At 38.4% G+C, this 17,670-nt stretch overlaps 1 protein-coding gene across 2 annotated transcripts in view; it reads left to right on the top strand.

Annotated features, from left to right (window-relative positions):
• Positions 1 to 17,459, top strand: part of lifra (LIF receptor subunit alpha a) — a 147,860-nt gene extending 130,401 nt beyond the window's left edge. For both annotated transcript variants that reach the window (XM_028802388.2, XM_051927676.1), the window contains exons 15-20: positions 4,104 to 4,205; positions 4,765 to 4,926; positions 8,556 to 8,714; positions 8,976 to 9,069; positions 10,836 to 10,905; positions 13,014 to 17,459. In XM_028802388.2, the coding sequence (XP_028658221.1) occupies positions 4,104 to 4,205; positions 4,765 to 4,926; positions 8,556 to 8,714; positions 8,976 to 9,069; positions 10,836 to 10,905; positions 13,014 to 13,646 (1,220 nt within the window). In that variant the 3' untranslated portion in view covers positions 13,647 to 17,459. The remainder of the gene's footprint in view (positions 1 to 4,103; positions 4,206 to 4,764; positions 4,927 to 8,555; positions 8,715 to 8,975; positions 9,070 to 10,835; positions 10,906 to 13,013) is intronic.
• Positions 17,460 to 17,670: the final 211 nt, after the last annotated feature.

The following is a 17,670-nucleotide window of genomic DNA, read 5'->3' as shown; positions in this document are numbered from 1 at the left end:
ATACCTTAGTGACTCTATACTAACGATGAACTTCATGATTTTTATTGTTAAGACATGGTTTACCTTTTTTTTTTTGTTTAAAACCTGTTCAAGTGCGGGCTGCACAGTGGCAGCAGTAAGGAGAACCGGGTTCGTGCCCCAGGTCCTCCCTGCATGAAGTTTGTATGTTGCCCCTGTGTCTACATGGGTTTCCTCTGGGTGTTCTGGTTTCCTCTCACAGTCCAAAGACATGCAGGTTAGGTGAATTACAGATTCTAAATTGGCCTGTGTGTGTGTGCGTGTGTGTGTGTGTGTGTGTGTGTGTGTGTGTGTGTGTGTGTGTGTGTGTGTGTGTGTGTGTGTGTGTTGGTGTGCCCTGGAATGGACTAGTGCCCTGTCCAGGGTTTGTTCACAGCCTTGCACCCTATGCTAGCTGGGATTGGCTCCAGCAGACCACCATGACCCTGTTCAGGATAATGCAGGTTAGACAGTGACTGATTGACTGTTCCAAGTGTGTTGATCTACAGCAGTAGCTCTTTCAGCTACTGTTTAGATACGAGAAGAAGTGGGAGTGACTAACTTAAGGTAATATTTTAGGTAATCTAAAAGATTTCACAAAAATACTTTGAAACAATGCTACATTTGGTGAGCATAGTGTCCATCTTTTCAACACAATTGCCCCTGGGTGTATCCACATTTATATAGTTCATCCAAGCTGGCATTTTTTTCTATGTCTATGTCTATTAGGAGCATGGCATTACCAAATCAGCACTCGGTATAATCAGTTTGACACAGTTTTCTGAAATACCAAAGCTGCTGGAACAGTGAACTTTTTAATTAACAGTGTATTTGTTTTCTTTTATGTTTAACTTAAAAAAATCTACCTTTTTTAATAAAAGGGATTATTATAAGATTAGAAAATTTAGTATACTAGCACCTTATTGTTTCAACTGCCATCAATCTCAGTAGCTATAGCTGCATCTTGCTGTTACCTACCTGAGGGAAAAAGTGAAGAGCCAGGGCTGTCATCTTAACCAATGAATAAAACTCAAAGTTATACGTAAATGTTTGAATGCATGCAAACATAAACAGTGTTGCATCATCCTAGATGAACGGACTTCATATTATACACTTTGTAAAGGAAATCACAGAATTGCTGGGCTAGGTATGATTCTCAGGATGAGAACACACGTCTGGGGACAACTTGCTAAAAATATTGTAGTGAATAGGTATGAAATCTGCCTCGGAAAAGGCAACGCCCACTTGGTTTCTTCCTAAAAACCTGCCCCCAAATTCCTGCAGTCGGTGCAATTAAGTGTTCAGGGTTACACTGTTCCTTTTCTACTCATGTATTTGACAAATTCATAAATATAGAAATACATGGAGAGAAAAAAAGAAACTGAACAAAAGACTTGACACTGAGAGAAAGTACAAAGCTAAAATCGATGTAATCAATTCAAGAGCTCAGTAACATAAATTAAATGAAGCTTAATTATTAATTTATATATCCTGCTGTCATTTTTAGTATTGTATTACTACATGATATAACAGCAGCAAATGGAGTTTGGAGAAGCATTATGGTCTAGATACTATATACACTCTAGCTGTAATGTTATAACTGTGAGCAACAGATGCTACATATGGCCAGAGGCAGTGCATCATTCACTTTTATCATTAGCACAGTAATGTCCTTAAATGCCAAAGTATAATTTGGCTTTACAGAAAAGTCTGTCCTTTGCAGCAGGTGTTTATTTTTAATGCATGCTAAGTGACCGAGTTTAACATTATATATTTAACGGGGGTCTTTTTAGGAGACTTTTCTGCCATAGAACGTGATCTATCATATGTGATGTATCATAACAACACTCCTGTTGTCATTTGAACCAGGATAACAAAAGCACCATTACTCTTTGCAATTTAAATCAGCACCCCTATGTTGCACTCCACCTCGTAAAACATTAGATAGGCTCAGAAATTTCAAATTGAATAACTGGTCTAATTGTTCCCACCCATTTTTAAGTTAGTGTAAATTCACTCATGGTTGTCTCCAGACATCCTTATATATAATTTGATAGTATCTGTATGTATGGTGTTCGCGTCAATACCTCGACTCAATACAAGTTAGAAGCATGAGTAATGATGGCTGGGTATTAACAACGGTCATTGTTTAAATTTTAGCCGATCTCAGATCTAAAACGAGTGACGATCGCAACGCAGCCACAACAGCAGCGGCCGCGCAAAGGATGAGTAAGGAAACAAAGTCACATGACTGACGAGGAACGTAGACTTGCTGATGTGACCAGACGTACACAATGTGCACAACAAACGGATAAGCAGCGTGTGGCTACAAATGCTACTAACGCTGAAAGAAATCATGCAACTCGGACACAAAGGACAGATGAAGAACATGCGCTACAGAATGCTACTAACGCTGAAAGAAATTGTGCCAGCCGTGCACAAGCGACTGAAGAAGCTCGAGCAGCCGCAAATGCAGCACGGGTTAAAAACATCGAGCAGCCCGTGCCTTGCAGCGTGAAAATACTCAGAGACACGGCATTGCCATGTGCAATCACACAGATATTATTGAGGACAAAGTTCCAGAGCACCACTCTGGCACATTTGACAACCTGTGCAAACATTGCAACTCATTCAACTTCACCTGTGAGAAAAAGCAAGGTGGAGAATACAATTTCCGCCAATAAGGTCGAGTTCGAATTAACCCTTACAGAAACCCTGACAGGTTTAAGAACCTGTTAACATATTTAGACCCAAAGCAGCCCCGTTTAAACAGGAAGCTCTTCATTACATCGGCCGAAAATGTCTATTTTAGGCACAAATCAGTGCCATGATAACAAAATCATTTCAAAGACTTAAAAAAACAATTCTTTGCAGAGAAAGTATTGATTTCATAAATGTAGAATTTGTAGCCCGATTCGATTGGGCACCCAGTCGCTAGTGTGTATTATATGTCTGGCTTTGCTAGACAACTGCTGATCCTAACATGTGACAGAAGTCAGGCAGCCCTCAGTCAGGTTAACTGATGAAAGTTCAAGTCCAGATGACGTTTCCGGGAGTGTCAGAAAGTTACATGCAGACTGGTTGGCTGCAGTATTCATAGATATTTTTAGCCTTTAATTTTTAATCCTAGTATGTTTTAAGAAAACAACTATTAATCTAGTCCCATAGAAAAATAATGTGACCTGTTTTAATAATTACAGACCATATATCCATAATAAATGAAACACATAGAAAGTCTGGTCAGAAGGAACATTAAAATAGTAGAGTACTTTGAAACCTTACATTTTTCTTACGAGTGTAACAAGTCCACCGAAGAGGCTATTTCCCTGGCATTTAACAGTGATTTCACTTAGCTGGAAGACAAACATACTGAATGTAAGAATGCTATTTATTAATTACTACTTGGCTTTTACAGTAGTTCCTTCAAGACTTGTCATGAAGCTGAATAAATTTGGCATCAACACCTGACAGGTATACAACATATTATGAGGTTAGATGGAACATTTTCTTTCACACTGATCATGAACACAGGTGCCCCCCCTGCCTAACCCTAAATTGGTATTCTTGTTTACCCACAAGTTTGTGATCAGACATGGATCTAATAAAATCTAAAATATGCTGATGACATTACTATCATTAAGCCAGTTTTCAGCTAATGATGAGGCAAACTACAGACAAGAGAGCAGAAACTTGGAAGACTGATATATTGATAGTAAAGTCAGTCTTTGATGTCAGTTAAATCAAAGGTGACTGCTTCACTTGTGACGATGATATCTTTCCATTCAAAAGTATGAATAGACGGATTGTGAAAGTTCATATTCAAATTTATTGTGAAATGAATATAGTAGATGCTGCCTGAAAGGGTTCAATACTAGTGTCCGTCCAACTCAGATTTACTTTGAAGTGATTTGAAAGTGTATTATACCTCATGTATATTCAGTGTATATACATTTGAATATGGTGGTCTTATGGAATGTTGCATACTTATGCAATCATTGGTTTCTAAGAATGGTAATGTCTAGCTAATACAGAGTTAGCTGGATGAGTGCTACAGTAAAAGCTAATGCATGTTTTGTGTTGAGTATTCATAATTTTTCCTTTTTCAGATACTTTTGAAGGTGGTATACTATATCATTTTAATATCTATGGATGCACAGATCAAAACCACTTCCTCATAATGGAACAAGTAGGATATTCACTAGAATTAGGTGAGTTATTGTTTTTAAGAGTAAAATGAATAAATGTTTCCTAAGTGTTGCCCATCAGATTTGGCATCATTACACTTAGTCTCCTGAATTTTCTATCTTTGAAAAGTTATGTATGTTTCTTCATTCTCACCTTAGTGGTTTCCAAGAAGGCATAGTTATGTCCATAAAGGATAACATCACACTATCTGTCCACTTCTTCCAACTCCAAAGAGATGGAGGTCCTTAACATTTCTCGTGAGAACTTCTAGTGCAACTCTACTCTACTGGGATGCACCTCCTCCTGTAAAACTTAAAACTACCAGAACTCCTGCGAGTATTTAGTTAAAGTGATTCTCAGGGAAATTAAATAAAAATACTCATTACTACAACATGTCTAAGTGTTTTGTTCCAGGCTATTTTTTTGCCTTCTATTTACAGTTTTGATGCATTGTGTGACACAAATGGTACGAAATTCTTGTCTTAAAATGAAAGTCTCTGTGAATGTAAAATTGTTTAATGTTACGTGATTACAGAAAGGTATGGAAACAGTAGCCTTCCGTTGTTTTTTTTTTTTTTATAGCCCCAAGCCATGCTGTAAAATTTAAGGTATTATCTACCACCTCAAGTTCAGTAACCCTTGAGTGGAAGAGCCTGCCAATAGAATATCAGTGTGGTTTTATCCGTGGGTACGTTATTTACTATATGCAGCAAGTGAAAAGCAACGGCAGCATTGCCCGATCAGGTAAGTGATCCAAAGTGTTCTATGTGCATTCTTTTTCAGAGTTTGAAAACTGATATTGACCAAATCAAACTGCAACCTTGTTTGTAGTCCAGCGCTCCAGTGTCCTGGTCACACTGCCAGAAAGTGTACAAGAGTGCTCCACAAGGTGGACTTTAATCTGTGCCACATAACATCATTTTGCATCCACACATTCAAAAATGTTTTGGCTGTCTAGAGTAATAAATGATGAATTTGTGAAATGTTCTCCATTGAAACCCAGTCAGTTAGAAATGTGTCTTTAGTTTAAGAACAGGGCAAATTTGATCATTGAATGACCATTTTCTGTTCTTTAAAAACAGAAGGAAAAGCACTTTTAAACATATGTACAGTTTAGTATCTTCTTCTTTCGGCTGCTCCCGTTAGGGGTCACCACAGCGGATCATCTTCTTCCATATCTTTCTGTCCTCTGTGTCTTGTTCTGTTACACCCATCACCTGCATGTCCTCTCTCACCACATCCATAAACTTTCTCTTAGGCCTTCCTCTTTTTCTCTTGCCTGGCAGCTCTATCCTTAGCATCCTTCTCCTAATATACTCGGCATCTCTCCTCTGCACATGTCCAAACCAATGCAATCTCTCCTCTCTGACTTTGTGTCCCAGTTGTCCAACTTGAGCTGACCTTCAAATGTACTAATTTCTAATCCTATCTATCCTTCTTGTCACACACAGTGCAAATCTTAGCATCTTTAACTCTGCTACCTCCAGCTGTGTCTCCTGCTTTCTGGTCGGTGTCGTCTCCAACCCATATAACATAGCCGGTCTCACTACTGTCCTGTAGACCTTCCCTTTCACTCTTACTGATATCAGTCTGTCACAAATCACTCCTGACGCTCTTCTCCACCCATTCCACCCTGCCTGCACTCTCTTTGTCACTTCTCTTCCACAATCCCATTTTTCTGTACTGTTTATCCCAAGTATTTAAACTCATCTTCCTTTGCCAACTCTACTCCCTGCATCCTCACCATTCCACTGACCTCCCTCTCATTTACACACATGTATTCTGTCTTTTTCCTACTGACCTTCATTCCTTTCCTCTCTAGAGCATATCTCCACCTCTCCAGGGTCTCCTCAACCTGCTCCTTACTATCGCTACAGATCACAATGTCATCAGCAAACATCATAGTCCACGGGGACTCCTCTCTAATCTCATCTGTCAACCTGTCTATCACCATTGCAGATAAGAAAGGGCTCAGAGCCGATCCCTGATGTAATCCCACCTCCACCTTGAATGCATCCGTCACTCCCACCAGACTTCACCACGGTCACACTTCCCTCGTACATATCCTGTACAACTCTTACATACTTCTCTGCCACTTCCGACTTCCTCATACAATACCACAACTCCTCTCACTTTCTCCAGGTCCAAAAAGACGCATTGCAACTCCTTCTGCCTTTCTCTATACTTCTCCATCAACATCCTCAGAGCAAACATCGCATCTGTGGTCCTCTTTCTTGGCATGAAACAATACTGCTGCTCACTAATCATCACCTCACTTCTTAATGTAGCTTCCACAACTCTTTCCATAACTTCATGCTATGGTTTATCAATTTTATTCCCCTATAGTTACTACAGTCCTGCACATCCCCCTTATTCTTAAATATCGGCACCAGTACACTTCTTCTCCACTCCTCAGGCATCCTCTCACTTTTCAAGATTCCATTAAACAATCTGGTTAAAAACTCCACTGCCATCTCTCCTAAACACCTCCATGCTTCCACAGGTATGTCATCTGGACCTTTTCCATTCTTCATCCTCTTCATAGCTGTCCGTACTTCCTCCTTGGTAATCCGGTGCACATCCTGATTCACTATCTCCACATCATCCAACCTCTTCTCTCTCTCATTCTCGTCATTCATCAGCCTCTCAAGGTACTCTTTCCTTCTTCTCAACACATTCTCCTTGCTTGTGTGTACGTTTCCATCTTTATCCTTTATCACCCTAACCCACTGCACGTCTTTCCCAGCTTGGTCCCTCTGTCTAGCCAATTGGTACAGGTCCTTTTCTCCCTCCTTAGTCTCCAACCTCTAATACAACTCATCATACACCTTTTCTTTAGCCTTCACCACCTCTCTCTTCACCTTGTACCTTATCTCCTTGTACTCTTGTCTATTTTCTGCATCTCTCTGACTATCCCACTTCTTCTTTGGCATCCTCTTCCTCTGTATACTCTCCTGTACTTCCCCATTCCACCACAAGGTTTCCTTTTCCTCCTTCCTCTGTCCAGATGTCACGGCAAGCACCCTTCTTGCTGTCACCCTTACTACATCTGCTGTAGTTTCCCAACTGTCTTGTAATTCTTCACTACCACCCAGTGCCTGTCTCACCTTCTCCCTAAACTCAACCTTGCAGTCTTCCTTTTTCAACTTCCACCATTTGATCCTTGGCTCTGCCCTCACTCTCTTCCTCTTATTGATCTCCAACGTCATCCTACAGACCACCATCCTATGCTGCTTAACTACACTTTCCCCTGCCACCACTTTGCAGTCTTCAGTCTCCTTCAGATTGACTCTTCTGCCTAGGATGCAATCTACCTGTGAGCATCTTCCTCCTTTCTTGTACGTAACCCTATGTGCCTCCCTCTTCTTAAAATATGTATTCAACACAGCCATGTCCATCCTTTTGGCAAAATCCACTATCCTCTGACCTTCTTCATTCCTCTCCTTGACACCATACCTACCTATCACCTCCTCATCTCCTCTGTTCCCTTCACCAACATGTCCATTGAAATCCGCTCCAATCACCACTTTCTGTACCTTGGGTACACTGTTCATCACTTCATCCAACTCTCTCCAAAAATCTTTCTCATCCATTGCACACCCAACTTGTGGGGCATATGCACTAATAACATTCATCATCACACCTCCAATTTCCAGCTTCATAATCATTACTCTGTCTGACACTCTTTTCACCTTCAAAACATACTTGACATACTGTTCTTTCAGAATAACCCCAACTCCATTTCTCCTCCTGTCCACACCATGATAGAACAATTTGAATCCACCTGTGATCCCCCTGGCCTCACTCCCCTTCCATTTAGTCTCTTGCATGCACAATATATCAACCTTCCTTCTCTCCATCATATCTACTAACTCTCTCCCCTTACCAGTCATATTGCCAACATTCGAAATTCTTACCCTTAGTTCCACTCTCTTTACCTTCCTCCTCTCCTCCTGACTCCGGATCCGTCTCCCCACTCTTCTTCTCCTTTTTTCTTCGGCCAACAGTAGCCCAATTTCCGCCAGCACCCTGTTGACTAACAGTACTGGTGGCAGTCATTGTTAACCCGGGGCTCAACCAATTTGGTATGTAAATTTGTATTGTTGTCCGCATATTGATTTGGCAAAATTTTACACCAGAAGCCCTTCCTGACATAATCCTCCCCATTTATCCGGGCTTGGGACCGGCACAAAGAAACACACTGGTTTATGCATCCCCTGTGGCTGGGTTATGTACAATTTAGTATGTAATAGTTTATTATGTCATCTTGTAGTCTTAGTTTGGCATCATCTACTCTTGTTGATTAATTATTACACTTGTTTGGAGATGTTTCAGGAACTGGAAGTGTTAATATTTTTTGTCTTTTTAAATAGGCAGCCCAGGTGAGAAATGGATCAACATCACGGACCCTGATATCAGGAACTGGACTGTGACCCAGCTGAAGAGCACCAATTATCAGTTCACAGTCACTGCATACACAGACGGAGGAGAAAGCCCCAGAGAGATGGTATTCGTGAGCTTGAATGACAATTGTAAGTAGTTTTTGGCACTGTATTTGTTTGTGTATCTTTGTCATTATTTGATTTGTATTTTTATTAGTTGATTATAAAAGTAGACTTTAGAAAGTTTCAGAAACTGTGATGAAACCTGCCTACACAGATAATACAGAGAGAATTTCATTGGCCAAATACTTAACGATCTGATTAATATTATTCATAGTGAATGGTTGGAAATTGCTTGAGTGAGGCCTAGTCTAAATTAAAATATTTTTTTTTTTTCCCCTTCTGTTCTAGCTGTGGGGTTAATTCTTGCTATTCTCATCCCACTCGGGGCAATGGCTGTTTTTACACTTCTTGTTAGTGTCTTTTGCTATAAGAAAAGAAAATGGTAAGTAATATTTAATTGTTTAAAAACATTGCAAATGACATATTGTGAAGCACATTTCACGCTTATCTTCTTGGTTCTCAGCCACACAATTGGATTAGTTGGTTTTAACCACATTTGCTTACACTGCCAATGGGTGGAGATTTTTCTTGGTGACATATTTAAAAACTAATTTGGGAATGCAAACTTCTACAAACAATCAAGATCTTAATGGAAAAGGATAATTACTAGGGCTGAGTGATTCTTAATTAAGCAGGAGTTGCAATTTTTTTGGCTTACAATTGAGATCACAATTTGGATTCTTTGACACCCCAGTTTGTTAATAGAACAATATGCTTATTTATTACCTTACACTGCATTTCTTTTGATCTGTGCACAGTAATGTTATTACACAAATATAAACAAAACTATGGATACATTCTTCCATAAATAAAGCCAAATAAATATGTTAATGTAGTTGAAACTAAAATATAAATGAAACTTTTACAGTAATACTTTACAGAGCCCTACATAACATTTATTGTGAAGGCAGAAACAGTGTGAGTGTTATGTGTGTTTAAATGACTCAGTGGTACTTAACATATTAATCAGAAATGTTTTATGGCTATTTTTTTTTTCATGGAATAGACTTTAATTGAACACTAACATTTTTTATGCAGTCACACATCCTTTTTTATGATTTTGATCATAATCATAATGGTATTTAATGTACACTCTCAATAAAACAGTGGAGCAGATAACCTAAGTGCTACAAAATGTGACCAGCCCAAAGTGCTGGAGTCTTAGTTGTCTGTTAAATGAAATGGCTTTTCATTTGTTATGCATCTTCTCCTCTTGCAAATTCCATGAAGCAAGAATTTTCTTTAATCCATGAGATCATCAGGGGAAAATGTATTTTTTAGATGGTTGATTCTTAGTGTAAATTTATGCTCATGTGCAGTAAGGCTCCAAGGGTCTGCTACACCATAAATTGATCAAAGCCACAAAATATTTTGTATACCTCAGCATCTGGTAAACAGAGCATGCACCACAACTTTTGAAAAACAGTTGCACAATGTAATCATGTTGCGTCTCTCAGGGATATTAATCATTTTCTTAAATATTCGTTCACTTCAGTATTAGCAGGAGTGATCACAGACACTTTTAATGCCGCTCTACTCTATGCTACTCTTAAATTTTATTACACTTTGTCATTAGAGAGTCAAGTGAGCATCTAATTTTTAAAAAGTTGTAACTGTGTCACTACCTTTGTGACTCTGCAATTTAAGTAAAGGTACTTTATAAACCTTCAGTTTTAAAAATAATTAATATACTGAGACAGACGTGCAAGTTTGTTATGCCTTATGCTTGCAGTTACCTGCAACATTGTGCACCGGTCTTGCATGTAGCATGATCCCCCAATGGGTATTCTGAATTTTTCTTTAATTATCCAAGTTGCCTTTGTATGAGTGTCCTCCTTTGTGAGACATTCTGTCCAGGTATGTTTTCTGCCTTATGCCGCTGGGATAGACATTGGGCCACTGTCGCTCTGAATTGGATTAAGTGGGTTTGAGGATGAAATGTTAAAATAAATGAAGGCACAAGAAGATTCAGGGGAGTGGAACCACATGTATTTATTTTGCTTTTTTCAGGCCCAATTACATATATCTTATCATGCAAAACTTGTTAAATGTTATTTAAAATATTGCTAAATAATGGCAAAAGGAATGGTATTTTATAATGTGTTACTATAAATTATTAACTACTTTTATTCTTGTCTATTTTGCTAGGGTGAAAGATACTTTTTACCCAGAAATCCCGAAGCCAGAGATCAATGGCAGTGACTGGCCTGTTAATGAGGTAATATGTTAGAAAAGTGTTGGTTGGGTGATGATAAAATTAATTTTAGCAGCTGTACGTCACAGAGGTGCATGCATTGTGTTTATGTGGTTGTGGCCAATGCAAATATCTGAAGAACTAGCAGTGAGCCAGTAGGTTATTTATCTCTTTGACGAACTAACAGAAAGAAAGTAAGAAATGGCAGTCTGTAATAGCATCATCAAATAAGGGGTTGACTAAGATACTCCTGTGGGAAATTTTATTAATTTAATCTAATGGTTTTTTGTCTTTTTTACTGCAGTGTTTCTAAATTTGCAAATTTTTATTTAAGCAGTACAAATCATTTCACCACCAACAGTACTCTGTAGAATACAATGAGGCATACGTTACTTTTTCCAGTTAAACAAACAGGACCATTTTTTTAATTTATTTATTTAGACAAATTTACATTTCAACAAACACTGCAAATAATACCCTATAAACACCAAATAAATAAAAGGCTAAAAGTGTTTTTAACTGCTCAGAGAAATTTATCACAAATGTCTTACCGCAGATGTGAAATTCGAGAATGATGATGAGGATAGTGAGCATCAACTGAGCAAAAACATTGGGGTGATTGGGTTTTAAGTGTGTCCACAAATTGCTCACATCTGAGAATTTAACAACTAACTTTTTGAAGCAATGCCAGTAAATAGCATCTTTTAACTTTTCTGCATCTCTAAAATGTGTAATACTTTGCTGTACAGTACTGGCCAAAAGTTTAGTGACACAAATGTTGTGTTTTGCAAAATTTGCAGATTCAGTTTTTGTGGTGGCAATTCACTTTGGTTTTATGTTATTGTGCAGAGTGATCAGATGTATATTAATTCATTGCAAAGAGCTTTATTAGCATAAGTTAACTTTATCACAAAAATACATTTTCATTTATTTTGGCCCTGGCACATAATGATCGGCTGAAAGTGTCCAGCAAGTGCCAGGACTGTCTCCTCCTGAGGAGTCGGCTACAAAAGTGTGTTGCCACCAGTGCAGAGTCTGCTCAGTGTTGGCAGCAGGTGGGTTTGAGTGCATCTGCACGTACAGTGAGGTGAAGACTTTTGGGCAATGGTCTTGTGCCAAGAAGGGCAGAAACACATCAAGGACAGACTAAAATTCTGCAGGAAGTACAAGTATTGGACAGCAGAAGACTGGTGCACAATTATTTTCTTGGATGAATCCTCCTTCTGTTTGTTTGGTACATCTGGAATATCGATTGTCTAGAGAAGGAAAAGGCGAACACTACCATGAGTCCCATGTCCTGCCAACAGTAAAGCATCCTGAGACAATCCATGTGCGGGGTTGCTGCTCATCCAATGGTTTGGACCTGTGGCCAGGAAACTCCCCAGATCTTAATCCCATTGAGAACCTGTGGTCAGTTCTCAAAAAGTAGGTGGACAAGCAGAAGCCCACAAACTGTGATCAACTCCAAGCACTAAAAAGGCAAAAATGGATCACCATCAGTCAGGATTTGGCCCAGAAGCTGATATCCAGCATGCCAGAGTGAATTGCAGAAGTTATGAAGAAGTAGGGTTAGCACTGTAAATTTTGACTCTTTACATAAATTTGATGTATTTTCCAATAAAAGCCATTGAAACTTATGAAATGTTTATAATTGTTCTTCAGTATACTATAGAAACATGTAAAAAAAATAAAATCTGAAGATGCTGAAGCAGCAGAGTTTGCAAAACAACATTTGTGTCACTGTCAAAACCTTTGGCCACTGCTGTATGTACTGAACTACTGATGTAAGTTGTCCATTCTTGTTCTTACAAAGAAGCGATTCAAAAAAATGTTGAAGTACCTGCAACCATTTTACATGATCTTTTTTGTAGTAAAATAAATATTACCAGAGCTAATCAACAGAAGATATCATAAAAGGAGTTCAAACTGTAGAAGTTACACGTGGCTTTGAAATGATGTTGGGGTTTACTATCATTTCTTTTTATTATTCTTACTGTAACTGCGTTTATCCAAAGTTTTCAAATTAGTCCAAAATGTTTGTTTAAAAAGGAAGGCCTTGCTTTAGACTCTACAGTATTCTTCATTACCTGGGCTGTTATTATTGATTTTAAATCACTTGCTTTCTCTTGCAGAGGCTTCCTGGCAACAGTACTCTTGAAGTGCAGCCTTGCATGGTCAATGGAGTCCAGATCATTGAAAGCATGCATGGAGAGAAAGATGCAGAGATTTTAGACATATGCAAAGTTGAAACAATCAGCAGCAACAACTCGCAGATTGAAGAGGACAGCTCCGAGTCAGAATCCATCAACCATACTGTTGTGTCTTACTATCCTCAAATAGTTGATGATGCTCCTAAATCATCATCAGACACCTCTAGTGGGTCAGTGGATTCCTGCCTTACCCAGGTCACGTATACTGGCATCCAACAACAACAACAACCCAGTGAGTCTAACAACGTAGAGGACAACATACCAGACATGGGCTATAGACCTCAAATGAAGCTTCAGACATTCCCTCTGAATTTGCATGAAACTGCTAATTCACCATCACCTGATCTTCCAGAACCAAGCACTGGTTACCGGCCACAGACCAACGCTAGCAGCTGGAGTCTTGAGTCCCCTGAAGTCAATGCATCCATTGGTAGTCCCACATCAGTGAACTCCACACAGTTTCTGTTGCCAGATCAAGCTGCGGGAGATGAGCAGCAGTCCCATGCACTTGGCTGGGCCTTTACAAACTTTTTTTCCAGTACTGGCAAACACTGACAGCTTTGTCAGAACTGTTCAGGTTCAGTGGGTCATGCCACGGAGTTTATCAGACTGCACTGTGAAACTTAACCCAAAATGTTAGTAATATGTGTCAGATGGCAGGCGAAATATTGAGTGGCATTATTGTGTTTAACAAAAAAAAACTACAATTGCAGCAAATGTTGAATTTAGAATTGTGGTATACATCTCCTGCTAATACATAATGCATTTATAATAACTGAACTTCCAAGACGGGAGCTATCAAGATATACCGGTCAGACTGTGGTATAATCGAGGCAAGAATTCAGAACGGAACCTGCTATTGATAAACTGGAAAAGGTCAAGTATGTATGGTGGGCTACTTCTGGATGTTTCTTCTAATGTTCTTGCTTTATAATTTTCCTTTTGCCTTCATCCTTATATTTCATACAGTGAATGTGTCCACTTCTTTAAACACGCCGGAAGCTGATCTGTTCCTTCATTTTTTTTTTTTAATTTGTAAATTTTATGATTTCTTAAAAGTCTGCAACACTTTTCTTCAAATCATAGTGAAAGGCACATTCTCGGAAGAAAAGCTTGTTTTTTATGACGTACCCAAGTACAGAAAACAGAGAACATAAATCTTTTAGGCTAACTGACATGGTGGGCAACACTACCGCAGAGAGTGCTTTGGGGGGTCAAGCGCAAACAGCAGTTCCAAGATCAGTATTAAAATGGTTTCCATTTCTTAGTGAGGTTTGCACTCTTCATAAACACTCCTATCCACTTGCATGTTTTATAACTGAAAACCGAGTCCTCATCTTCCTTCATAAACAAATTTTAGATAACTGACATCTGATCCGCACCTACTTTACTTTAAATCCCCCCCCCCAGCGTAGGAGTTTTAATGCGCGTTTTCAGGAAGGCCTTGTACTCAGACATCAATGAAAATAAGTTTTTCCCTTGCTTGAAACTGCCGTGTTTACATTTTTTAGTTGTACCTGTGTGTGTGTGCGTGCGCTTTGGCCTGGTTACAAGTTCTCAAATGGCTCGAGGACAAAGCCCAGACCTTCAGCCATGATCAGTGTCATAGTGGCAGTTGAACTGAGATAAAGTATAAAACCTTTCAAACCTGCTTTTGATCAACACATAAGCACAACTTGTTATGTCTTTAAATGACTTTGAGAGGAATTGCTTTTCAGTAATGATCTTTTCATTGCACACAGAAAACTGTTTAAAATAAAAGCAAGGAAAGTGGGAGTCTGTTCCAACATGGAAACTAAAGCTAACAGTGATGTCTGACTCCCCTCAAGTTTAACCACTCAGGAAGTCTTACTGTCAGTGTTTTCGTTGTTGTAGTTGTTTTACATATCCCACCCAGTGTACACAAATACACCGACGTGCAAGTCTGCTTCGCTGATACAGCTGGGGTCTTGCATAGTTATGAGTGGAACATGCGCTTGCCTTCTTGTTGGGCTACAAATATATAAGAAAAGAATTTTAAAGGGAGAATTTGAATTCATGTACCTTGGTACTCTGGTTATATAAATGCTTATAAAAAAAATAACATTCACAGAACAAAAGTTGCTTTTTTGTTTGTTCTTAGCACTGATATCATTCAATGGGTGATTATTTTGTAATAATTACCTGCTGCATTTGGTTCTGCTGTTTGACAAAAAATTTGTGTTCTTATTAGTTCATCATTTCTAAGTGGTTTGTCTAAAGAGCGAGGGAACACTAACACGTTTCTGTGTGTTGTAACAGGAATTGACATGGATGAGTCCAGCTTTGAATGTAAAGCAATTCTTATTAAGTCAAACCACATAAGATTTGGCTGAACTGTGCCTGCAAATGTATTGTGTCTGTTTGCCTTAAACTGACACACAGACAATTTGAACTTTCATATTTCACCTTCCAAGGTATCAGATGATCTTTAAAATCATTACTATTTAAGAGAGGATGACAGTTTCACTGTTGTGTTACATTTGTCCCTGAAATTAAAAAAAAGTATTAAACATTTCATTGATGTCTTCACATGAAATTTAATTTGGAGCTAAATGAGGGCCATGTCCCCCAAATTATTTATCATGTAATTGTGGAGCATCGCGTGAGCCCCACTTTGGCTCCTGCACCACGTCTTTCACTTTATGTGTTCATTCTATGAGTTTCTAGTTTTGCTAAGTTTCATTAGCTAAGTCGAGATACACCAGTATATACACTACATGTTAAGCTGTTGTTTTGTAAAAGATTACTTTAAAAAAAAAAAGAAGTATCTATTTTTTGTAGCATATCTAAAACACTAATGTAAATCATTGCTGTTACGTTTCTAAAGTTACACTGTCTATGTAGTTTCTACTTCAGTATCACAAACACTATAATAATGGTAGCTTTGTAATGGCTGCGTTTTAGGTGCTATACCTGTATGTATTTGCATGGCATATTGTATGACATTAGCCAAGTATAGTCTATATGAACAAATCTTTGGTAAGCCTTTCATTGAAGAAATGCCAAGATTATAATTAGTGTCAGTGTTCTTATTGAATAAAAGACATTGTAAAATATACTTTTTTTTAAAAAAGCACAGAATGTGTGACGATAAATGTACAAAGTATGTAGATATTAAGAAAGCCTGCATTTCCTTAATGGATTCTCTGTGCTACGGCATTACTGAATCTCACGGAGATTATTGTATGGATTGTTATTGTCTGGATTGTCTGTCCCTTTTTATGTGTTAATTAGGACGGTCAATGCTAGCTGCATGAAGACAGTGTGCGCATTAAGGCACCATTCTGAACAGTAAGTGGTATTTTTTTTTTACATACTGTTTACAGAGAAGAGTGTTATTTTAAAAGAGGGGTTAAAAGATGTTTAGCTGACCAGTTTTAAAATAAGAATCAGGTTTAATCATTCTGTAGACCAAATGTGCAGTGATGCTGGTGACTTTAAGCATCTCACATGCAAAGAATCACTAAAGCAAAGAAGAAAGAGCTTGCATTGCGGCTGTGAAATTCTAACACAATTAACTGCACTTGTTTGTGTTTTTTTTTTGTTTTTCTTTATATTTGTGATTGTTGCTGATTAGATCAAATTTGCTTGACACAGCAAATAGTGTGAACGGAATATGTGTGTGATAAAACGTAACATGCATTAATGTGACTAATAGTGCGCTGGTAATCAGAGATCTTTTTGGAGTCCCCAGTACAATGATAGCAGATTGTCAGCAACGTCAAGCTTTTTTTTTTTTTTTTTTTTTTATAAACCTATAATAGAAGTCCAAAGGGAAATTGTGTGTATTTTTTATGTCATTTTTTTTATTTACGACCATGTCTTGCCATTTCTTATTTTGTTTTAGAATATTCCCCGATTCTCATTTTACCTGACAGTACATCTCTCTGTGGGATTTTAGCTGCTACCTCAGTTGTACCTTCTGCCTCATCCACTGACCTCCTCTTAGATGTATGCACAGCCCAGAAGCATAACCATTTCATGTGGTCTTTAAATAAGTCGCGGTCCTTAACACTGTTGATGGTGCACTGCTGTGAAAACCAGAAAAAAAACAAAAATAATAAACTGTATATGTACATCTTCCAAATTTACTACAAAGTGCCTAAAGAACAAGTCTTTGTTTGGATTTTATTTTAACAACGCTGTGCTTCTGGTAATACACATTCTGTACTTCTTCCAATTCAGATCTCCCCCTTGAGTTACATTTTTAAGTATTGTATCACTACCTTATACTAATGTTGATTTCTTTTGTCTCAGATTAACAATTTCATTAGGTCAATGAAATAACTAAAATCACCAAGTGGTTGTGCTTTTATGACTGACACAAAAAATAAACCATTAAATCAAGTTTCTCACGTTGTTCCTGTTTTCTTTGTGCATTTGTGGGGGAAGAAGGATCAGAAGTACAGCCATCTTAAACTACAGTACATGGTCAGAGGGGGAAACCAAACCTCACACGCTTACAGCATTGGGGGTGGAAACTGGCCACTGCCAGGTCTAACAACAGTTGTTCTCTGGCTTGTCTACACTTGCAATGAAATGGGCTGCTCCATTTCTT

The sequence above is a fragment of the Erpetoichthys calabaricus genome, chromosome 5 (assembly GCF_900747795.2).
Source record: "Erpetoichthys calabaricus chromosome 5, fErpCal1.3, whole genome shotgun sequence".
Taxonomy (NCBI): domain Eukaryota; kingdom Metazoa; phylum Chordata; class Cladistia; order Polypteriformes; family Polypteridae; genus Erpetoichthys; species Erpetoichthys calabaricus.
Note: the sequence above shows the minus strand (reverse complement) of the source record. Positions and strands in the feature narration are given on the sequence as shown.